General features: G+C 60.9%; 1 protein-coding gene across 1 annotated transcript; it reads left to right on the top strand.

Moving 5' to 3' along the window:
• The first annotated feature begins 1664 nt into the window (after positions 1-1664).
• Positions 1665-24290, top strand: SDC3 (syndecan 3). Its single transcript, XM_047082374.1, has 11 exons — positions 1665-1878; positions 3365-3474; positions 6755-6859; positions 7177-7260; positions 7381-7466; positions 13327-13460; positions 18040-18179; positions 18889-19006; positions 21015-21628; positions 23451-23742; positions 24124-24290. The coding sequence occupies exons 1-11, from the start codon at positions 1665-1667 to the stop codon at positions 24288-24290; spliced, it is 2064 nt and encodes a 687-aa protein (XP_046938330.1).

Below are 24290 nucleotides of genomic sequence, written 5' to 3' on the forward strand. Positions count from 1 at the left end.
GCCTGAGGTGGGCTCACTGAGCCTTCCACACTCTCAGAGGCGGTGGCATTGCCGTCCTCTAGAAGGCTCAGAGATGTCAAGCCACTTGCCAAAGCTCACACAGCCGGGTCCTGGTGGAACCAGCTGTCCAGTTGCCCTTTCACCTACTCTGGAGTTCTCTGTCCCTTTGCTGACCTGTCATCACCCCCCCTCCAGAGGGGGCCGGGGTTTTCTGAGACAGGGCGGGATGGGGTGGGGGGTAATGCTTCAGCCTGCTTCCGCGATGGGTAGGGGGCTTGCTTCAGCCCAAACTCTCCTAGAGCTCGCTGTGCCCCCTGTACAGCCGGCCGGCACCCCCCATCCTGCCCCCCCTCCACCAGCTCTGCTCGCCAGCCCAGCCTTTACTAAGGGTAGTTTGGAATCCGTCAGCAGTGGGATCTGGGAAATCTAACTGCAGCAAGCTGATTGCCAATGCCATGGCAGGCACCAGGGGCCTGTGGGCGGCTCCCTGGGTCCCTCCTTGGGCTGGGGTGTGGGGGAGCCACGTGTGGGCTTAGGAGGGCTGAGCCTACAAGGTTCCTAGAGAGCTAGGGGTTGTTACACTGGGAGCAGGGGGGTCTTGTCAGCGTGCCAGGCACAACCCATGGACTGGCATCCTCCGCGGGGCCCCCAGCTGGGGGGTGGGTGACCTTGTTTCCTGTCTGCCCTTCGCTGACCCGCCGCCTGTTGACTGCCGCCCTCTTAGGGCCAGGCTGCCCTGGGGGCCGGGGTGGGGGTGTCTGCGGCTGAATTCTGGCTCCTGCCCTCAAGATGAGGGCGTCTGCTGGGAAGACGGACACGGACGGTGACAGCAGGGCAGTGGTAACGGCCAGTGCGTGCTCACCACGCTTCGTCTCCGTTCTTACCATGACCCTGCGAGCCGGGGTTGCTATCCCACTGTGCAGATGGGGACCCAGAGGCCCAAGGTGAGGCGGTCCGCGAGCAGCTGGAGTCTGTGCTTCCGAGAGGCCGTGATGCCAGCGGCCGGCCGCGTGGGCTGCTGTGCGCATGCGCGGGGGCGTCTTTTGCTCGACCGACCGGCTCGTTCCGCAGACGTCGTTGAGCACCTGCCGTGTGCTGGGCCCCGTGCCAGGGGCTGGGGGTGTGCGGGGCTCTCGGGCAGGCTGTGTGTTGGCGGCGGGCGCTGGGTTGTGCCCGCGCCGGGCGTCCGGGGCTCTGCGGCGGGAGAGCGGGCCAGCGGCTCCTTGGTTCGGCCCGCATCATCTCCGCTGATCCGTGGGCCGGTGACGCCTCGCCCTCCAGGCTGCGCTGATGCTTTCCTCGAGACCGTCCGTCCCGTTTCAGAAGGGAGGCTGCTACCGGGCTGGTCACGTGACCACGGGCACAGCCCCTTCCCGCTCTCAGCCTCCATTTCCACATCTGTGAAGTGGGGGAATGGGACGGGGCGACCCAGGGACCCCTTTCAGGTCTTCACGTTTGAGGAGCTGTCCGAGAGATGTGAGGCCAGGGCCTGGCCCGGGGTGGGGGTGGGGGGGACCCCTTTGGGAAGAGGGGGCTGGCTGGGGGGCGGGGAGGCCTGTTTCCGGCATGTGGACTGCGTGTGGTTCCTCTTCGGCCCTGGGTGGGCTGGGCCCCTTGCCTCACCCATCGCGCTGAGCACCGCGTCGCTTCCCGGAGGCGGGGACATGATCGGTCAAATCCAGGCGGCCTGGGAGCTGGGCTGTGAGCCCAGGACACGGGTCCGTGTCCCTACTCTGCTGCTGACCTGCCAGTCGCTTCAGCCACTATTTGCTGCTGCCCCCTCTGTGTCTGGCCTGTGCCGAGCACTTGGAACCCGAGGAAGCTCAACCTGGTCCCTGGTCTCAGGAAGCTCCCAGTTAGAGGACGGAGCCAGCGCACGTGAGAGGCTAAGGGTAGTGAGTCAGGGGGGAGGAGAGGTTGGTTCTGGCTCTGGAGAATCAGGGCGGGCTCCGTGGAGGAGGTGTGATTTGTACCAGGCCTTGAAGGATGGCAGCACATGGATAGGCCAGGGTGGATGGAGGCTCAGAGGTGGGAAATGTCACAGTCGATTGGGGTGTGGTTAAAAGCGGCAATTCCCAGCTGGGGGAGGTGGGGACAGAGCTACCTGTGGGGCGTCACTGTTTCTAATGAGAGCGTGTTGTTTCTTGCACTTAATACGTTCACTGGGCACCTCCTGGGTACCTGGCCCTGTGCCATGCGGTGATCTGGGCCCGGATGGGTGAACGTCACAGGGCCTCGGCTTGCGAGACGCCAGTGGCTCACGAGGTGGGCTTTGAGTCCCAACCAAGGCATCTGGGTTCCATTCTGCAGGTGGGGGATGTGGGTCTTGAAGTGGGCGTAGCCACGCTGCCCTGAGGGGCTGGCATGAGATGCCAACAAGACCACAGATGTGACCTATTCATATTGAATCCTGCTTGTTGAGGGCCTGCCCCGTGCAAGCCAGTCGGCCAAACATCTTCTCTACGGAAACTCGCTGAGTCCTTACAACAACCCTGGGAAGGGGGGACCGTTATTATCTTGCTTTTACAAAAGAGGAAGTTGAAGCACAGAGAGGTTAAGTAACTTGTCCAAGGTCAACAGAGTGGCATGCCTGCTAGGATTTGAACCCAGGCCATCTAGAATGCTCCCTGGTGTACAAGTGTTGCCTCTTGCTACCTCGCGCTTTGCAAACTGTAAAGTGTGATGCCCTGAGAGGATGAATCTGGGGCCAGTCACGTGTCGCTAAGGCACCTGAATCCGTGTGGCTGCTGGGGGAGAGGCCCCGACCCGGCCCTGGGGGCTCCTGGCTTCCACACGGGTCTTTTCTCTGCTGCCTGTTTTCTGTCTAGGGTGGGCCAGGGGCTGAGGCCATCCTAGGCTGGGGGAAGATCAGAGGGCCAAAGAGTCTTTCAGCCGGAAGGGCCCTTGGACGCAACTCTTGTGCAACTTGTTCATTGTCCTGAAGGGGGGACGGAGGCCAGAGGAGTGATCTCTAGTCACAGCAAGGATCTTCTGAGGTCTGGTGGTTTAGCCTTCTTATTTTACATAGGGGGAAACTGAGGCGGAAAGAGGAATAGTGGCTGGCCCAAGTAACGCAGCACGTTGGCCGCTGAGCTGGGACAAAGGACAAAGGTCTCCCGACTCCCCGACACCAGCTCTTGCACCGTTTCTCCTCTGTACCTGTCTCTGTTGTGCCACGACTGCAAGCCCAGCTCCCCCCACCCTTCTCCCCCAGGAAGCCACCCCTAACCCAAGCCCCGCTGCCCTCAGCCCCAAGACTCTGTGCCAGATTGATTCCTATCAGTGCATTCGGTGTATTTCTCCCCAGTTTCATCCCTTGGCCCTGTTCACCCCTCACTGCTACCACTCTGTTCCCTGGGCGCAGAGTACAACCTCATTTCTCTCGCCTTCACGTCTACCTGCGTGCTGTGCACTCTCCGTGGACTTGGCCCCCTCTCCGGTGAACTCCTACTCATCCTGCAAAACCCCGCACAGGTGTGCCCTCCTCTGGGAGTCCTTTACCGACCTCTCCTCCCAGCTCTCAAGCACAGAGTGCCTTTCTTCAGCCCCTTCTCTCCTCCCTTCTTCTTCTAGATTTCTAGACCGTGCCCCTCCTCTACATGTTAGGGTTCTTTGCTGGGCCCCACAGTTTTTTCATAGCTTCTGATTTCCCCACAGGGTTGCATCCTTACCTCCCTGGAGCTCTCACTTGGATACGTTGTCGCAGCAACTCTGTCATTACATCATCTCCCTGTCGGGCCCTCCCAAGGGCTACTCGGTTTCATCTCCTCAAGTCCTGGCATGGCTACACTGTTTCCTTTTTCCACCTTCACACATCCTCAGTCTGTTTTACTTGGAGTCCCCCCCCCCCCCCACCGTGGTCACACCTTGTCCTCTGATCCCCAGAATTGGAGACGTGACCCCAGGGAGCAGTGGGTACGAGCGATGTAGCCTTCCTGCCTTCTTCAGCTGGGGGAGGGGGGTGGACTGGGTCCTTTCGGCTTCCAGCTTTCTGGAAGGTGGACACACGGTGGGCTTCCAGAGGCTCAGGCTTGGTTACCAGAGATCTTCCCCGCCACCCCCGGCCTCCCCCAGCAACCCCCCTGCCCACCTCCTCCTCCTCCTCTGCCCACTGCTCCCCCCCTTCCTCTCTGCCACCCACCCTCCTCGCAGATGCCTTGCTTCTCTCCCTCTCTTGCTGGTTGGAACCTCTCTTCTGCCTGGCTGCCACTCAGTGGGGCTAGGACTTGAGGAGTCCCCTGGGGGACAGGGGTCTTGAGGGCCGAGGGGGTGGTTAGGGTCAGACTCTACTCTTCACCCTCCTGGACCCAGATGTCCCCCTCCCACCCCCCGTATCTCCATTGATCCCTCCAGAAAGGTAGTTTCAAGGGCAGAGGGCTACAGGAAATCAGCCTCCCACCTTGCTGTTCACATGAGGACCCCTGGCCCGGTGAAGCTAGGACAGCTCCCCTAGGACAGTGGCTCCTTGGGGACCTCTAAGGAGCCGAGCCCTGGCTCGGCTGGGTCCTGTTCTCGTGCGAGGCTGGGGAGCTGCGAGGCTTGCTGGAGGCCGGTCTCCGATCCAGAAGGAGGGGTTCCGGCTCTGTGTTCAAGGGACGGTCTGCGAGATGGTGGTTGAGCCCGGGGTGATCCTTTTCCCCCCGTGGAGCTGAGACCACAGTTCAGTTCAGGTTTGGACGAGGGGCTGGGTTTGTGTCCGCGCGTGTCGCCACGTGTCTGTGCCGATGCGTGGGGCTCTCCCGTCCGGTCCGTGCGGGGAAGGACATTGTGGCCCACTCCCCTGTTCCAGCGGCTCAGGTGTGGCCAGGCCCGGAGAATCGGGAGAACCCAGACTGCTGTCTCTCCACCTCTCGGCTGTGGGGAGCCTGCCCCCCAACACCTTGGCTGGCCGTGGATATTAGCAGCTGCCGGGAGAATGCTGGGAGAATTGGGAGACGCTCTCCCGGCGTGGGAAGGTCGATGCACACCTAGAAACGTGAACACGTGCGGACGCATTTGCGTATGTGACGGAGCGTGCGGACCCGAACCCGCCCGGGCACACACAGGGACACACACGCTCTCCCTGCCACCTCCGTGCACGCGTCCCACTTGCACGAGCACAGCCAGACCCGCGGGGGGTCATCTGAGCCCATCTGAGACCAGCACAGGTGTGCATGCACAAATGTGCCCGCAGCATGCCCAGAAACAGCCCTGAACGTGCCCGCGTGTGCACACGCACACGCACACACGTCGCTGGGGCTCTTGAGCTACCGGGAATGTGTCCGCCCTTAATCCCAACTCATAATCCCAGAGTCTAGGGAGCCCAGGCCGGAGGGGCAGCTGGTCATCTGGCCTCCTTAGCGGTGATTAAGGCAAGGGCGGGGGCAGGGTGCACAGGGACGCAGAGATCCGTCTTCTGCCTGACCTCCAGGGACACCACACGCTCAAAACTCGGGTTCCTTCAGAGATTCGGTTATATGTCCTTTACGGGGCCCCAGAAACGGACATCCTGGGGCGGAGGGAGATGGGTGTGGCTGTGTGTCCCTGAGGAAAGGGACACCTGGGGTCAGGGAGGCCAGGTGAGGTGGTCCCTTCGTTTAACTGCTTACCCGACGTGGACCCTGAGTCAAAATCTTCAGCGTCTCTGGGAACCCTGTTTCTGGCCAGAGCATTTCCGGACCCAAGTGCAAAGATGAGGCCCAGCCGCGAGATGCCGAACTTGGGGCCCTGAGCCGGGATGGGGGTAGGGAAGCTTCCAGGAGGAAGCGAGGCCCGAGCCGGGCATTGAAGGTGCCAGCGCCTGGGCTTTTGGAAGTGCACGGGGACACTTTTGGTTGTCACAGTAACGGGATGCTGCTGGCATTTCCGGAGGGGAGGGGAGTGGTCGGGGCTGCTAAGTGGTGGCCGTGTCCCGTCCAAAGGACCGTCCTGCCCAGGTGGCAGTAATGTTCCTGCTGAGAGATGCCGTTAGGTCATGAGATGTGGTGAGGATGCTTCTGGTGGGGGGGTCGGTGTGGACCATGCTCGAGTGACACTGTCCCTGGCACGCTGGGGAGGGGTGGGGGGACAGCCCACGGGGGAACAAGACTGGGTCCCAGGAACAGTCCTCCCGTGCCATCTAACTTGGAGCCCCGCTTTCTCAGTCCGGGCCCTTCTCCTGTAGGCACTGACCGCTCCAGTCCCTGGGCCGGGCCCCTGGGACGCATCCGTCCAGCCTTCTGGAGGGGCGCTGCCCTGGCCTGGGGTTGGGCTGGCCCCGGCGGAGTGCCCTGCAGGGAGCGGGGCCAGGCCGGTGGGACTGGGGCTGGAGCCTCTGACCTGCCTGCGGGCGGGGGGGGGGGGTCAGGTGATGGGCCAGGTGAGACCCGAAGGCGCTTTTGGTCAGGGAATCCATGTTCAAGTGACACGTGAGGAGCGGAGGGCCCGTCTCATCCTTGGGCTGCAGGGCATGCGGGGGCCAGGGTGCTCAGGGTCCCTAAATCCCTAGTGGGCATCTGGACTCCCTCTGAGTGCGGGGGGAGAGGGTTCTGCCTTTTGGCGGTGGACTGAAGACGGGCTGGCTGGACGCAGGGATGTGCCGGACCCACGGGAGGCCAGCGGGTGATGTCAGGGGAGGGCACGTGGGGCCCTGGGGTTGTCTCTGGAACCCTCCGCGCCACGGTTGGGACTGAGGGCCAGGGGGTCCTGGCAGAGGTTTTGGGTTCCCCTCCCCGGGATCCTTGATGGCCCCTGCTCCGCAAGGCTCTGTGAGGTAGGTCACCCCTTCCCCTCTTAGGGACCAGATGGGGGGGCCGGAGCCAGGGACGGGGAAGCTTGGTGCGGCGGTGGACCGGAAGCAGTGGACTATGTGGGTGCAAACGTCGTGCCTGAGTTCACCCTGGTAGGGGTGTCTGGGGGACACGGGGCACCTGCCAGACACAGGCCCGGCCCTCGGGACAGATGGGCGGCTGTGTGGAGAACAGAGAGTGGACACCAGCCTGGGGGGTGGGTGGGCGGGTGATGGTGGCCGCCAGCTGAGATGGGTGGGGACTGGTACCGGGGAGCCACGTGGGGCGGGACACGGGGTGAGGGATGGGTCCTGGAGACATGTCTGCCCTCAACATTGCTTTAGACGGCCACCGGGGGCAGGGGACCGATGGGCTCGTCTTCACATCCAGGTGTGCTTTACCTCTGGGGCCCTGCCCCCTTTCCTGGCAGGGCCGCATCCTTATGCCCCTCCCTGAGGGCAACCAGGGGTCTGGGCATGGACAGAGGGCACCCCAGAACCGCGGAGGGCTGGAGGTGGGGCACTGGGGTCTGGGGACGGGGAGGGGGGCAGCCAGCCTGACTTTGGAGCTGCCTCCCTTCTCCTGGGTCACTCTGGGCCAGGCCTGCCCCCTCCCTGTGGTCCCACCTGCAAAGCGGCCTTTGACAAGAGCAGAGGAGGTAGCTGCCACGCTGGGCCTGTCCCACTGCGGTCGGCAGAGTCAGTGTGTGCCCTCCTGGGGGTGAGGGCTCGGGAGGCTTCACCCGGGGCTTAGTTGGGGGATACTCAGATGGCAGAGGAGGTGAGCTTTGCCCCTGCTCACCTCCTTTCCCATCTGAGTATTTGAGTTTAGGCTCTGCTGTGTGACCCTGGGCAAGTTTCTTACCCTCCCTGAGCCTCAATCTCCCATTCATTCTCTCCCCCCCCCCCCCCCCGACAAACAACAGCTTTATTGAGCTTGAACTCCCCTGCCATAAATTCACCCATCCAAAGCATCCAGTTCAGTGGTTTTGAGTACAGGGTTACACAGCCGTCACCGATTTTATATATTTTTAGCAGCCCCCAAAGAAAGCCTGTACCGTTTAGCAGTCACTCCCCCTTTGTCCCCAGTCCGCCGGCCCTAAGCAGTCACTTCTGCTTTCCCTTCTACGGATTTGCCTTCCTTGGACGTTTCGTATGAGTGCAATCGCACAACATGTGGTCTTTTGTGACTGGCTTCCTTGACTTGTCGTCACGTACGTAGTTCAGGTCCGCCCGCGCGGGAGCGTGCACCAGAACCTCGCTCCCTTCTCTGTGGAGCAACGTCCCGCCGTGTGGACGTGCCATCTTTTATTTATCTATCAGTTAATGGGCACCTGGGTTTGGCCGCTGTCTGCCTATTATGAATAATGCTGCTATTTTTTTTTTTAATGTTTATTTATCATCGAGAGAGAGAGAGACACAGAGCGCGAGCGGGGGAGGGGCAGAGAGAGAGGGAGACACAGAATTGGAAGCGGGCGCCAGGCTCTGAGCTGCCGGCACAGAGCCCGACGCGGGGCTCGAACTCACAGACCGCGCGAGATCATGACCCGAGCCATAGTCAGACGCCCAACCAACTGAGCCACCCAGGCGCCCCATATATACATATATATACATATATATATATTTTAATGTATGTGGACATATGCTTTCGCTTCCCTTGGATACGCACCCCAGGCGTCGAATTACTGGCTCATCTGTAACTCTCCGTTTCACGTTTTGAGAAGCTGCCAGACCATTTTTGCAAAGCGGCCACCCTGGTGTTGATCCCCGCCGGTGCGTGAGGCTCCAGTCGCCTCGCCAGCCCTTGTTATTTCCCGGCTTTCTGGTCACCTTCACTCTCGCATCCGTCCGTCCCTCGGGTATTTATGGAGCATCTATATTTGACGAGGCGGGGTGCTCGCTGCAGAGTTAGGGGGAGGACTTGTCCCTTGAGGAGCTGTTTGGATTCAGTGGCACAGTACCTCCAAAAACCTCTGTGCGCCTAGGGGCGGGCGATAAAGACGATCCGGGGTGGAACCTGGGGGTGGTCAGGAATCACGGGGGCCCCTGAGAGCAGAGGAAAAGAGAATCTGTGTGTGCTGATGACCTCCCGTGTGTCACTGCCATTGCTTCAGTCCTCACGACCCTCTGGGCTGTATGGTCTCATTTGCAGACGGGAAAACTGAGCTTCAGGGCCAGGCAGCTTGCCCCAAGGTCACCGAGCTGAGAAGTAGCAGGGCTTTGGGCCAAGAACCTGTTTGGATAATCTCACTTAATCCTCCCAATGCTTTGAGGTTGGTTCTATTCTTATGCCCATTTAGTAGGAGAAGCAACGGGGCTCAGAGAGGTGGGCTTATTTGCGCAGGATCACACAGCTCCCCGGGGGCCGGTGCTGGGATTTGGATCCGAGCAATCTAGCTTCAGGACTCCTGCTCATTGCAAGGCCCTGCCTGGTGTCCTGGGACTCAGGAGATGGGGGGGAGAGCCTAGGGCACCTGTCTGCACCTCCCCTTTCCCGGTCAAACCCATAGTGCCGCACAGAGGGTCATCTCGGGCTGGGGCCCTGCCATGCCCCCCTGCCCGCCCCGGTCTTTTGGTCTTGATTCTTTGCACCCCACTCTCCCATCTGGGCAGTGGCCGTGGTGGACCCGCGTGGCTCACTACCTGAGTCTGGCTCATTCCATCCCTTGGAGCGGAGCAGCTCAGAAGCCAGTGGGACAGCTCAGGGCTGGGGGGCGGGGGGCGTGGCGTCTCCACCACGTGTGAGTTATAAATAACACAGCAGATGGGATGGTGAGGGGGTCCACAGCCCGGGTCCGCGAGGAGGCTGGGCTTGGACACACGCAGATGGGGACACTTTGCGGGTGTGTGTGTGCGCCGTGTGTCCTCAGGGTGCGTGCTGGCACGTGCCTGAGAGGTTCCGGGGAGGGTGACAGAGCTGTGAGGTTTCCCAGGACAGCTGGAAGGGCTGGGCCTGCCTTGGGCTGCCTCCAGGGTCTGTTCAGTTTCTCGGGGGAGGGCTGGGGGTCACCTGGCTTCAGGTGGCCCCCAAGATCGGGCTGAGGATCCTGCCCGTTGGGCTGGACTTCTTCCAGGTTCTGTGGGCATGAGAACCAGACACGTGGCCCTGGGACCTCTATGTGCTCGCCCAGCGCCTTCCCCACCCCCAGGCCTCACTTCCACCTGCCTTGGCCACCCCCCCCAACCCCCCCCCCCCACCATTCTGACTCATCGCCTGAGTTCTCTGTGACCTCCAGCAAGTCGTCTGACCTGTCTAGGGAGTAAGGAGGACCTTTGCGCCTGACTCCGTGTAAGGAGCCTGGCATTTAGCAGATGCTCAGTAAATGCTGCTTCCCCCCCAGCCCGGGGCCCGGTTGTAAAGCAGCTGAAATCGAAGGTTCCACTGGGAGCCTGCTAATCTTCAGGGTTTTGCATATAATTTGCATAGTGATTTTATGAAAAAAAAAATGCTGGGATGAGTCTGTTTCTCGTCCCTCCTCCCAGCTCAGTTGGAGTCCTCCCGGTTGGCTTTTGCAGGGACCAGGGAGAACCTTTGTCCCGCCCCCTGGTTTTAGGCGTGGGGAGACTGAGGCCAGAGGACAGGGCCCCACGCAGGATCACATAGTGATTGGGGGCGGGACGTGGGTGGCGTGGGTCTGTTGAGGGTGATCCCGTTTACGGGATCCATTGAACAAGTATTGATGGAAGCTGGCTGTGTTCCAGAAATACCCCGGGCCCTGGGAACACAGGAGTGGCCTTACCAGACCTGGTCAAGGGCAAACTGAGGCCCAGTGAGGTGAGAGCGCTTGACCGGGGCTCTCTGGGAGCCCGGACTGGAACATCTGACCCCCATGCTGGCTTGTTCCTTGGAGGCGTGTGGGCCTCAGGAGTGGGGAGGCAGGCCCAGTCCCCTTGATCGTTGGCGGGGATTTTTGCAGAGGCTGGGGACTCCGTCCCAGAGGCAACTGCTGGTGAGTCATGGGGTGACAGGTGGGGCTGCTCACCTGAGCCGCGCCGTCTGTCCGGGGAGGACTTACCCTTCATGTCTGTTCATCCCCAGACGTCCAGTCTGTCTGTCGGTGCCTGTACAGGGTGCTGTGCGGAGGTGGGGGGACTGGTGGTGGTGTGGTCCCACCGCTGAGGAACTTTCTGGTGGGGCAGGGAGTAGGTGTATGCTGTAGTACAAAGAATGTGGTCTTCGCGGTTCGGCTAATCCTGGGTTCAAATCTGGCCCCCGCCGCTGCCGTGTGACCTCAAGTCAGTTGCTTTACCGCTCTGAACTTTGGGATGCGCAACTGTGAACTGGGGATAATAACGCTTCGCCGGGAAGCTGTCTGGGAAGAGAACCGAGGTGAGGTGCATAGAGAGAGTCTGGCACGTACTGAGCGCTCCCTCCGTGGCCGCCAACTCTTGTCCATGGTAAGGGAACGGAAAGGCCCAGGCCTCGTCTGGAAAAATGCCCGGGGAAATGAGTATCACGTGACAAACTGGGATAATCTGCGCGCCTGCTCCGGGGCTCAGGAATTCCCTGAGCCCAGGATCTGGTGTCAGTGAGGCTGGGGTTCAAGTCCTGCTGTGCCCCTGCTGGCCTGAGAGTGTCTCGCCATCCCCAGCACCTTGAAGGGTTTAGGTGGGGGGAACAAGAGGGGTAGGCAGCTGGGGGAGGAGGCCTCAGTGGGTGGCCCTGCTTTCAGGCACCAGCTTGGGGACAGGAACAAATGAGCAGTGTGAGTCAGGATGGCCAAGAGGGTGGCACTGGACAAGGCAGGTGGCTGGGGCTGGCGGAGTGATGACGGGGGGTCCCAGCCCGGGGTTGGGGAGGGGGGGCCGCTTTGCCCAGGGTCTGGACGGAGGCTGCATGGTGGGCAGCTGAACGGTGGCCAGCCTGCACCCCCAGCCGGGACCGACGGGGATGACAGGGCCAGGAGCTGGGCTGGCAGGAGACGGAGGGTGAGTGGGTGTCCGGGCCAGCCTGCCCCCAGACGTTTCCAGGCCTGGGGAGGGAGCGGGCCCCGCCAAGCCATCCCGTCGGTGCTGAGACGTGCTGCCCAGGCTGTGCCAGCTCCACCGGGCTCTTGTGTCCTTCCCTTCTGTCCTGCGTGTCCTTCTGTCTGCCCACGAGCGTCCTCTGGGACGAGCTTACTGGTGGGGTCTCTGCAGGATGAAGGGGCCCAGGAATTGCCAGACTGGAGAGCGGCAGGGATGGGGACACAGAAAGAATGTGCTCTTTATTTATTTATTTTGAGAGAGAGGGAGAGCACACACACGTGTAAGCAGGGGAGGGGCAGAGAGAGACGAGAGGGAGAGAGAGAATCCCAAGCAGGCCCCATGCTGTCAGCACAGAGCCCGATGCGGGGCTCGATCCCACAGACCGTGAGATCTTGGCCTGAGTCGAAATCAAGAGTCAGATGCTTAAACCGACTGAGCCGCCCAGGCGCCCCAAGAACGTGCTGTTTCTAATAATCAAAGGGCTCTGAGTTTATCATAGAACATTTGGAAAATACAGACAGGTCCTGAGGGGAAAAAATGAAACACTGCCTGTCATCCCAGCACCCAGAGAGTTTCTGGAAAGCCTTAGTAGGATTCGGTGTTTAGAAATCCACTTTGGTAGGGCGTTCTTTAAAGCAGGATCGTGTTGTCTAGTTTTTTCTAACTTGTTTCCTAAACTTAACGATGATAATAGTATTCATAGGCAGCGTTCACTGAGCGATTTGTTAATGTGTCAGAGTCTCCCGTGCACCCGGAGTGGGTTATTATCTTTGTTTACCAGGAAAACCGGGCCGAGAGAGTTAAATACCTGCCCAAGGTCACCCAGGTATTGAGAGACAGAACCATCTGTACGATCCCATCAATAGCCGAGCCGCATTGCCTCCTGACAACCAACGCGTGCATTTTCCCCTGTCCTTAAATATTCTTTGAAGCAAGTAAAAAACAAAAACCTTCTGTTCCCCATTCATGCCTTTTTAATGGCCTGAGAAAAGACAGCGCGGGCTTATGAAAACTCAATTATTGATAGCTACATAATATTCCATGTTATGGTTATGCCTTCATTTATTTAACTAGTCCTCTGTTGGGAAGGTCGGTTGTTTCCACTTGTCATCAGTAACATTTCCCCAGGTCTCTTGAACTGGAGGACTGGGTTCCCGACTGCCCAGAGTGTCAGTCAGAAAGGCCCTTAGAGCACCGAGCGAGTGAGGCATCGGGAAGTACGGAGAAGGGGGCTGGTCTGGGGCTCAGAGGCTGTGGCCTCCTGCGCTGGGAGTTGCTTGCTCTCCGGGGCGCCCTGGGGGGGGGGGTGTGGGCAGGGGTAGTGCTGCCCAGGGGAAGGGGGATTCCGGGAAGGTGGGGGGGCCACAGGGGTGTTTTCCCGCTCCCTGAGCTGCCCTGGTGGGAGATTGGAAGTAGGCTTCTGGAATAAGGGCGGTGGGACAGGGTACGCCTCTGTGCTTTGCTGACTGTTTGGTGTGTGTGTGTGTGTGTGTGGCGGGGTGGGGGTGGGGGGGGTCTGTCAAGTTTAGCCTGGGCCTTCTCTGCCCCTCCCCCCGCCCCTCCCCCATGCCCTTCTCTCTGGCCCTTGGGCTCTGTGGCCCCTTCCTCTGCAGGTACCACCTTCATGCCCCTCACCCCTCCAGCAGCAAGCGAATGTGGCGGGTGCTGGGTTCCCAGCCAGGGCAGCTGTGGACTGGCAAGGGGGTGGGGACCGAGGCGTCCCCCTTCCTGGTCCCGGCTCTCCATTGTGAGCCCCCCTCAGCTGTCCTGCTGCCCAGAGCCTGGCCCCGGCCCACATTCCTGCCGTGACGCTCTGGGTCTCCGGGTTGGAGCTGGTGAGCGTGAGGGGCACTGAGTTCTCACAGGACGGAGGGCCTTCTGGGGACAGGGACTGGTGGGGACAGAGCCTGTGGGGATCCAGGGGGCTCTGCCGAGACCACCCTGCTCCCACCAGCTAGTGGTTACGTCACTGCGTGTCCCTGGACGGATCCCTTGACTTTCCTGAGTGCGCTTGGCAGGCTCGGTCCCCACCCCCACCCCTCTTAGCAGGGACTGGGGTGATGCAACCCCTTCCCCTCTCTGAGCCTCAGTTTTCACATCTGTAAGAAGAAAGGGTAGAACCCCGTGATCACTGAGGCCTAGTTTGGCCTTGAGGTGTGGACCGAGGTGGGAAACGTGCTGTGGTAAGGCTGACCTCCAGTTATTCTGTGCCACCTGTGTTACTAGTGTCCCCGTGTGACCGAAGAGAGGCTCAGAGAGGTTAAGTAACTTGCCCAGAGTCACCCAGCAAGTAAGCTGGACTTGAACCCAGGGCTGTCTGAATCTAGAGCTGGGCTCCCAACTCCTGCTCACACGCCTCTAGTCCCCGAGAGCGGGGCGCCTGAGTCTGGCTCACGCAGGGCAGGAAGCTTGGGCAGAATTAATTATACTTGATTTTATTCTTAGCTTTTGCGGCACGATTAGCAGTGCTCAGGGGTGCTGGGCTCCTGGCCCCCTGCCAGCTGACCTAATTTGTGTGTCTGCGTCTGTTTCTGTACCTTACCCTTTCTCCCCGCTCATCCAGCCTCTCTTTTTCTTCTCTCTGCACCCTCCCCTGCTGCGTGGCCTTGGCAGGGCCTCTTGACCTCTCTGGGCATCCGCAGCCTGGGTGTGACCGTCCCGATTCTATTTCCCACCACGAGGATGGCGAGGCTTGAATGAAGTAACATCTTCGGAAAGGATCACGGAACGCTGAGCGCAGAAGGGACACTAGCTGCAACTACGTCCATTTATCCAACTCTAGATGTTGGGTCCTGTGCTCAACCCGTTACCTGCGTGATAGTATTTGATTCCCAGAGCAGCTAGAGGAGCAACGCACTATTAGCGGCATCCCCATTTTACAGATGAGAAGGCTGAGGTGCTGAGAGACTCAGAGGCTTGGCTGATGTCCCACGGGTAGCGAGGGGAGTGGCCGATCCATTCCGGCTTCACCTCTGTGCTTTCCTGTGTCTCAGGGAATGCTCTTGATGGGGGAGGGCAGGTGATAGGGGCTGGGCCTGAGAGACCCCAGACTTGGAGTCTGGGAAGGAGGCTGGGGGCAGAGGGAGGCTCCCTGGCTTTCTCCCTGAATGCACCCCTGCACTCAGAGGGGAGGAGACATACCTGAGGTCCACCTGATTTGGGTCCGTCCCCCCCTTCCCCCAGGTGGCAGCCCCTTGGGAAGGGCTCACCCCAGCGTTGTGTATGCTTGTTTGTACCCAGAAAGGAAGCCTGCATGGTGTGTGTGTGTGTGTGTGTGTGTGTGTGTGTGTGTGCGCGCGCGCGCATGTGCATGAGGGTGCGGGATTGCCTGCTGGCTGCAGTGTGTGGGTGTGTTAGGCGCGTGGATGCGTTTATCAAGCATGAGGGGGGGGTTTACCCAGAGGTGGGGCGCAGTGGGGGGCAGGGGCAGGCCACAGGGTCCTGGGGCCTTCGGATTCAGTTCTCCTTTCAGGGGATGGCATGGATAAGTATGCTAATTATGCATGGAATTATGCAAATGGAGAGGTCGTTTGGGGGTCGAAGGCTGTTGTCACCACTCTCCCCTGGCACTTTGTGACTTCTGAGTCTTTCCCTGCTGCCTCCCAGGCTCAGCTCCCGGCCCCCATCTCTTTCCTCCCTCCTCCTCCTGGTCCCCTGGGAGCTGCAGCCACCAGCACCCCTGCAGTGTTTCTGGGGGGCACCCACTGAGTTCCGGCCCCTCCAGCTGGCCCAGGGAGGGGTCAGGCTGGCATTCAGCTGGCTGGGGGGGAGGGGGCTGGGCAAGATGGCATCCTGCATCCCCCTACCCCCACCCCCACAGGTGTCCCTTGCATTAAGCTTCCCAGGACGAGTTCAGGGGTGACCGGGCTGTTGGCCACCCCTCCTTCCACCTCGTCTGGGGGCCACTTACTATGCAGAAAGGATGTTCTCTTGGATGCGGGTTTGGAAAATCACTGAAGTGGCCCCTTCCCCAGCTCTGTCTGATTGCGCGCGAGGCTAAATTAAGATGTGAGAGAATTCGCTCCCCGCGCCTGCCACTCTCGCCTTCCTGCTTTCTCTCTCACTCGCCCGCTCACCGCGTCCTCCCTGCACTGCCCCCTCCGCCTCCCCCCTGTGCCCCTCTGACCCCTGGCTTCCCTCTGCCCTGCGCCTCCCCCCTCCCCCCTCCCCGTCGTCCTCTCTATTCTTCCACTATCTTTCCCTCTCCTGCCCCCCTCCATCTCTGTGGGAAGCTGGAGCTCCTGGTCCTTAGCATGGAGGAGATGGTCGCCATGGTAACGGTTGTCATGTCGATGGCTACTGAGCTAGGGATGAATAGTATCTAGGTGAGAGCTACCTGAGTGGAGGCTGATGGGTTCACAAGAGGCTCCATGCTTGTCTCGGGGCCTCAGAGCTGCACCGTGTGCCCCCCCCGCCCAGTGCCTGCCCCCGATGCGTGGCCCTCTTTGTACCCAAAGGCGTGCCAATGCAAGGGGCCTCTCTGAGGCTGCCTAAGGGTGTGTGCATCAGGGTGTGTCTGTATATGTTCTCTCTCTGTCTCTGGGAGTATCATTTCAAGAGTCTGTGTGGCTTTGGGGCGAGTCTTTGGATTTGGGCAGGCCCTTCCGGGAGCAGATTGTTAGGGGCTATTGCATGGCATTGGTCACCCAAGAATCATGAGGACTCCCTATTTTGGCTCCCATGTTGACTCCAGTTTGGGCACCCCCCGGGGACCTCAGACTTCTTAGAACCCCTCCTCCCGGCTCCTCCCTGGCCTTTCCTGGAAGGACGGAAAGACGGTGAAGACAGCTCCACTCCCGAGCGCGCTGTCCTGCTGTGTGGCCCTGAACAGGAATTGCACATCTCTGGTTCCTGGCTGCTTGCCTAAGAATTAGGCAGAACGTCTCCAAGGGACTCCAGCTTGGCTGGCCCAGCTTGAAGAGGCTGGTGGTACAGGGAGCCTTCTGTTTCCCTCACCGGGGGTCCTGGGGGTTCGTTCTTTTGGGCAGCGGGGGCAGAGATGGGAGCTGGGGCAAGTCGGATGATAGCTGCTCTGAGCTCCTGGAATGTCTGAAAGCGAGAAAGACCCAGCAATTAGTCACGGGAGCAATTACACTAATTGTTCCACTCCATGACTCATTGGTAGCAAGTAAATACTGATTAATTCATTACTTTGCGTGTGTGTGTGTGTGTGTGTGTGTGTGTGTGTGTGTGGTAACAGGGGTGGGGTGGCAGGACGGAGGGCATCTCCTGGCTTGCTGCCCTGGCCTCTTGCCCCGGCTGGCCTGGGGAGGGCTGCGGAGCAGGTGGTCGAGGCTGGGGCAGGAAGCCAGGGTTGGGGTCCTCTCTCTAGCTGTGTGCAAACCCCAGAAGGGGGCCCATCAGGGGGCTGAGGACCGGCTCGCGGCGCTGGCCCGGTCCCCTTCCTGCTCCACACTCCTTTCGTGGTTCCCACGTCGGTCAGACAGTACGAATGCTCAGACTGTCCCTCAGATCTGCTGAACCACCGAGTTCAGTGTTCACGATATTCTGACGTGCGGTCAGGATGGAAAGGAACCGGTTTCCAGGATGGAGTTGTCAGTTGGTCGCTGAAAGCCCCCTGTGATCGGGCTTCCCCAGCTGCAGCTCCGGCCCGCCCCTGCCCCGGGCACTAGTCCCATCTCCCAGCTCAACCCCGTTTCTTAACAGGCATTTCCTGAATACCTACTATGTGCCGAGCAAGGTCCCGCCTCCATCCATCGAGATGTAGTTCTGTAGGGCGGCTGTCACCCAAGCAGACCCAGCTCACAAGTGGTGATAGGCGTGAATTCAGAACCATAGGATCCTCGGAAAGATCAGAATAGGGTGGGGCTTCTCGAAGGAAGTAGAGTGGAGGTTCGCTGGCCAGACGTTGGACGATGAGGGGATGGGAAGGAAGAGTGTTCTGGGCGGAGGGAACAGTATGAGTGGACAGGAGAGACCAGGCACATTCCGGGAATAGAGAGCTGCTAGCGTGGCTGGAATCCAGCAATTGGAGGGGTGCAGAGGGACCCCGGATGAGGCTGGAGGGCGGGCATGGCCAGCCCAGGGAACACGGGCTGCACTTCCCCACCTCGGAGACTTGGCGTATTTCTTTCTCTTCCCTCTGCTGGAGATGCCTTTCTCTCTTGTTCCGTTGTTTCAGCCCCAAGCGCTAATCCCTCCAGATCCGTCTCACTTTCCTGGAGAAAGCCCTCAGGGGCAGGGACTGTGGCTTGACTTGGCTTGGAGCCAGGGTCAGAAGTGTAGCAGGGGATGGGGCCCCGGCTGCCCCCTTGGAGGGGGAGGGACTCCTGCCTTGCTTGCCCCTTGTGCTGGCCGTCCTCCAGGGTTGCAGTGGGGAGGGACGGCCTCCCCAGCTTCTGACACTGGGAGGAGTCTGGGGAACCTGCAAGGAGCCCCTCGCACCCCTCCTGAGGTGGAATTGGCTTTTGGGCCCTCAGCTGACTCGGGCATCGAGATCCTCGGGGTGGGGAGGTAGGCCACCATCCTGGTTTGGGGAGGACCCAGGGCCAGGGCTGGAGTCTACACTCCCTTCTCTCCCTCCCCCTCCCCACTCTTACCCAAAGTACCCCCCTCCCAAAGCCCCTCGTCTCCCTAAACCCCGTGTCCGACTAATCACATTGCCTTTGAGACTTCGATTGGGTCCCCAGCAGAGTCTGAATCTCGTCGCGTCACGTGCTCTCTGGTGACCTAGGGCAGCTGGGTGGGCCTCAGCTGCCTCCTCTGCAGAACGGGGCTGATGACCGTGGCCACGCCAAGAGTCCCGCCAGGCGTCCCGGGCACCACACACACATCCGCACGCCGTGTGCTCGCGGCACCAGTGAGGCAGGCACTGTGGGTAATGAGTACAGAGCGGTCACACATTTAGTAAGTGATGAAGGCGGGACTCATCCAGCGTTCTGGCTCTAGACCCCCGGTCTGCCGCCCAGCAGTTCTGATCAGGGCGTCTGGGAGTGGTCCGGGTCCCCGGTGGGGGCAGGAAGGTGGGGCTGCTGTCCTAGCCTCTGGGGGGTACCAGGAGGTGGTATTCAGGCCCGCCCTGGCCCTGTTGGCCCGTGTGGTGGCCACGCCTGACGTTGTTCCTCAGTCGCTTGGCCCACAGATGTGTCTGCTGTCCCTCTGGGCACGTCTGGGCTGCAGGTGCTGAGCTCTGTGCCCGCCTCTGCCTTCCTCAGGCTCAGCGCTGGCGCAGTGAGAACTTCGAGAGGCCCGTGGACCTGGAGGGCTCTGGGGATGACGACTCCTTCCCCGATGACGAGCTGGACGACCTCTACTCGGGGTCCGGCTCGGGCTGTAAGTACCCGCCTCCCCCCCCCCCCCCCAACCCCTTGCCCTGTGCCTGGGCAGTGCCGTCTGCCTCCGGTGCCCCACCCAAGGCTCTGGGATTACTGGGAACAGGGGCCCGTGCAGGCTGGTTTCCATGGTGGGGGTGAGGGGCCGGGGTGGGGGGTGGGGTGGTCAGGCAGGGGAAGCTTCTGGGCCGCAAGCACGGGGAAGGGCAGCCCGTCCTCCCGGGGCTGTCGCCTGGGCTTTGAGACCTCAGAGCTCAGGACTCGCCGCTCCCCCGTGGTTCTCTCTGCACTGTTTGCGTCTCCCTGAAGACCTCCCACCTCTGCTGGGGAGCACGGATGCCCCTCAGTAACCCAGTTTTCAGTACTGCCCTGACCTCTTGGAGGAACTTAGTAGTCACTTCTCGGATCTGCAGGGGCGCATCCTCAGCAGAAACCGTTTGACTGACTCCGCTTGGGTCAGGTGGCCCCCTTCCTGTCCAGTCTGCTGTGGCCCAGGGTAGAGTTCAGGGAGCGGTGGAAAGGGGCAGACGCCTCCACCAGTGCCTGGGACAGCCCAGTTCTGTGGCCTGGGAAAGGCCAGGAGAGTAGTGTGAGGTGAGGGAGGTTGCCCCCGCACCCCTGGTTTGAATCCCAGCTTCGGCGCTTAAAACCTGTGCCACCTTCAGCCACTCTCCCCCTCTGAGTCCCTGTGTTCTCACCTGGGGATCATAGAAGAGCTATGCCTTCTTCTCAGAGCCTCTGGAAGGCTTCAGCGTAAGGTGTCAGGGTCTGGAACAGGGAAGGAGTTCTAAAAACGGTAGAAAAAAGGGGTGTGTGTTCGGGGGGCACCTGGCTGGCTCAGTCGGAAGAGCTGTGACTCTTGATCTCGGGGTCTTGAGTCGGAGCCCCGCTTTGGGTGTTGAGATTACTTTTTTTTTTTTTTTAATTAATTTATTTATTTTGAGAGAGCGAGAGAGCGCAAGGGGGGGGTAGGGGCAGAGAGAGAGCGAGTGAGAGAAAATCCCCAGCAGGCTCCACACTGTCAGCGCAGAGCCCGTGGCGGGGTTCGAACTCACGAACTTCGAGATCATGACCTGAGCCGAAGTCGGACATTTAACCGACTGAGCCACCCAGGTGCCCCAAGATGACTTTTCTTTTTTTTTTTTTAAAAAGGGGTATGTGCTGAGATTGGGCCCTGTGAGAGGACAAGGCGGTCTGATGGGATGGTAGGAGGTCTCTGTGCTACGGGCCTGGCCACCCACAGTCCTCTACCTCTAGTCGCCCCGCTTTAGCCCTACTCCATGTAAGCCTCTTGCAAGTTAATCTTCGTAAAATCCATCTCTGCTGGGTCACGTCTCTACTCCTGAACCTCTGTGGCTGTTCTCCACCCTTCCTCTGCCTGATCAGGGGCCCAGGGAGTAGGCTGCACCTTCTCTCTCTCTCTCTCTCTCTCTCTCTCTCTGTCCCCTATTTCCTCCCGGGCCCCTTCACTTGTCCTGGCTCAGAGTCCGCCAGATTGCTCAAGCATTTCCCTGTAGGAAGGGCTCCTTCTCCTCCTTGCTGTCTTCCTGTGGCCTGTGCCTCCGGAGAAGCCCTTAAGCGCCTCATGCTCATGGCGGGGGTTTATCTAGGCCTGGCTTTTCCCACAATGCCACTCCCTGCTTCCCCCCAGCTTTTAGCAAGATCTGCAGCCCGTAGGGCTTTTAGGCTGCCACTAGGTCCAGGCCGGGGGGGTCTGGAAAAATCAGAGAAGGCTTCCTGGAAGAGGTGCCCTCCCTCCCCTGCCCCCACCCCCCGAGGAATTTTTGGCTAGGCAGGGAAGGCTTAGGGAACATGCACCAGCCGCCGACCAGCTGTTGACCTGTGGGCAGGCTGTGCCTTACGTCTTTCCCTCATCTTGTCCCGGGGAAATTGCATGGAGTGAGGGCTGGGATCCGCCCCATCTTGGTGGCCATTGCTTACCTGGGACACTCCTGCCCTCACGATCATCAGCCAGCTCCCTAGCTCTCTCCTCTTCCCCACCCCCTCAGACTTCGAGCAGGAGTCGGGCATTGAGACAGCCATGCGGTTCAGCCCAGATGTGGCCATGGCAGTGTCCACCACACCCGCGGTGCCGCCCACCATGGACATCCAGCCCGTGGGCACCCCGTTTGAAGAGCTCCCCTCCGAGCACCCCACCCCGGAGCCAGCCACCAGCCCCCCGGTGGTGACAGAGGTCCCGGAAGAGCCCAGCCAGAGAGCCACCACCGTCTCCATGCCCACGGCTACCACTGCTGCCACGACCGCGGGAGCCCTGACCGTGGCCACGGTGCCCGCCACGGTGGCCACCGCCGCCCCCAGCATCCCCGCGGCGCCCCCTTCCACGGCCATCACCTCTGTCATAAGGACCACCGGTGCACAGAGGCTTCTGCCTCTTCCGCTGACCACGGCGGCCACGGCCCGGGCCACCACCCCAGCGGCGCCCTCGCCTCCCACCACGGTGGCTGTCTTGGACACAGAGGCCCCGACACCCAGGTTGGTCAGCACAGCTACCTCCAGGCCAAGGGCCCTTCCCAGGCCAGCTACCACCCAGGAGCCTGACAGCCCTGAGAAGAGCACCCTGCCCCTGGGGACCACGGCCCCTGGACCCACGGAAGTGGCTCAGGTGAGCAGTTTGGGGGAGGACAGGGAGCGAGAGCAGAGGCGGGTGGGTCGGGCCTGGGCAGGGGAGGTTGCAGCTGGGCAGGGCGGGGACCAGGAGGGTCTGGAGATGGGCCAGACATGGCTAGAGAGGGTGAGGCCAGAGGGCCAAGGCTGGGGGCGTGAAACACAGGATGGGGACAGAGGTCGAGGTGGATGGGGATGGAAGGGAGACTGGCCCTGGGGCTTAGGATGTTGGGACAAGACAGGGATGGGGAAAGAATCGGGTAGAGCGTGGTTGGGGGGGGGCGGGGCAAGGGGCCTGTGCAGGGCCAGGGGGCAGGCATCCTGGAGTGAGCTCAGGAAGTCGCCGATTCTTTCTGTCCGTCCCATTTCCTCACCTGTGAGAAGGAGGAAATAATAGGACGCGGACCCTAGTGTTGCGGAATCATCCAAAGCGCCTAAAACGGGGCCTGGCAATGGTAAACCAGCCAGAAGCTTCGGTATCGTCACGGTCACCGTCATCGCCGTCGTTGTTAGTCTGAGGGTGACTGGGGCGGGGGGGAGACCGAGGGAGAGGAGAGCCCTCAGCTCACGTGTGCGGCGTGCTGCCCGGGCGGCCGGCTCAGAGCTGAGCGTCCCCGTGCCCTCCCTCACCCTGGCATCCACACTGTGGGCGGCACTGCGCCTTCCTCCTGCTGCAGACCAGGCCTCACCCGCGATGGCAGAGTCAGCATCTGAGCCCCGCAGTTGGCTCTGGAGAGAGGCCAGGGCATGTGTGTGTGGGGGGGGCGGGGAGGGTGTTAGGGGTGAGGGGTAGAGGGTTGAAGGGGGGAGGATGCGGACGTCAGGACTGTGGGGGTGCATGGGATCAAGGAAGTGGGAGCAGTAGCCTGGTCCCTGCTGGGTGGGCTGGGCTAGGAGGGGGAGGAGGTCGCACTGATTGGGGTACAAAAGCCCTTTGCAGCCGGCCTCACAGAGGGAGGAGGGCCCTCAGGTGGGAGAGGTGCCTTCAGGTCCCCCTCAGCCCCTCTGACTCCCCAGCCCAGGCCAGATGCAGACCCCGCCCTCAGCTCCTCTGAGCAGCTGGGGCAGCCTGGTACTTCCCAGACGCTGGCCAAGCAGGAAGGGGAAACAGTGACAGGGGATGGAGGGCGGGGCACCAGGCCCACCTCGCCCTGCTCACCCCCGAGGCACCTACATCCTTGCCCCAAACCCAGCCCTGGTCCTGCTTCCCCCTGGTGGGAGCCGCCGGGCTGGTTTCCTGGACGCTTGCCTCCAAGGGGCATCACACTCGGCATTTGTACACTTGAACTGACCCCCGGGGCTGAGGGCCTCACCCCTGCCCCAGGTACGTGGCCTGGGGACCAGGCAGCACCTAACAGTCCCCAAACAGCAATTCGACAGCGATCTCCCAACGATGATCGTTATTACCAAGAGGCGGCTAGAGGGGGAGGTGACAGATGGGGTGGGGATAGGATGTGGCCGGGTGAGAACAGAGGCGGTGTGGGGTGGTTACAAACCCGAGACGTTGGAACTGGGTGGATCTGGGTTTTAGTTCTGCTTCCACTGCTTTACTACCTGTACGTCCTTGGCAAGTCACTTAACTTCTCTGAACCTATTTCCAGCCCTATAAATCAGGGGTAACAGTACCTCCTTCACGGGGGTGTTGTGAGGGCAAAACGCCCATAACGTGTTTAGCACAGTGCCTGGCACGTAGCGAGTGCTTAGTTAAGTAAGTGTCGGACCCACTGGGAATGCGGGGTGGTTTGGGCAGAGGTGGGGGGGTGCCCCATGGCAGGAGGGGCTGGGGCCTGGATCCTAGGCTCATGCCTCCCTCCCTCCAGACCCCAACTCCGGAGTCCGTCCTGACCACGATCCGGGATGAGCCAGAGGTGCCCGTGAGCGGGGGGCCCAGCGGGGACTTTGAGCTGCCGGAGGAAGAGACCACACAGCCAGACACAGCCAATGAGGTGGTCGCTGTGGGCGGGGCTGCAGCCAAGCCGTCACCTCCACCTGGGACGCTGCCCAAGGGTGCCGGCCCAGGCCCCAGCCTCCTGGACAATGCCATCGACCCAGGCAGCTCAGCTGCTCAGCTGCCTCAGAAGAGCATCCTAGAGCGGAAGGAGGTGCTCGTAGGTGAGGCCTGGGGCCTGGGAGGAGCCCAGAGCGAGGCAGCTCAGTTTGGATGTCTAGGGACCCGAGAAGAGGCCAGGGCATGGGGTTTCTAGGAGCCTAGTCTCCTAGGAAGGGAAAGCTGGGGACTCAACCCCCAGACCCTCCTTTTGTTTCCTCCTCTGACCTTCCCCTGTCCCGGGGTCTGACCCTGCCTCCATATCCTCCTTCCGGCGAGGTCTGTGAAGGCCAGCCAGCGCTGCCCGTGTGAGAATTGGCCACCCCGCGCCTCAGATTCGAGGCTCTGAGCCCCCTCCCCACCCGGGGCCCTCCGCCCTCTCCCCAGGTTCTGAGCCTGTCCCCAGCTTGTCTTTAGCCCTTGACCTCTGCCTTCTTCCTCCGCAGCTGTGATTGTAGGCGGGGTGGTGGGCGCCCTGTTCGCGGCCTTCCTGGTCACGCTGCTCATCTACCGCATGAAGAAGAAGGATGAGGGCAGCTACACGCTGGAGGAGCCCAAGCAGGCCAGCGTCACGTACCAGAAGCCTGACAAGCAGGAGGAATTCTACGCCTAG

Source organism: Lynx rufus, unplaced genomic scaffold (assembly GCF_022079265.1).
Source record: "Lynx rufus isolate CCGP_SWC_20201006 ecotype Redwood Valley unplaced genomic scaffold, mLynRuf1.p SCAF_2, whole genome shotgun sequence".
Lineage (NCBI taxonomy): Eukaryota > Metazoa > Chordata > Mammalia > Carnivora > Felidae > Lynx > Lynx rufus.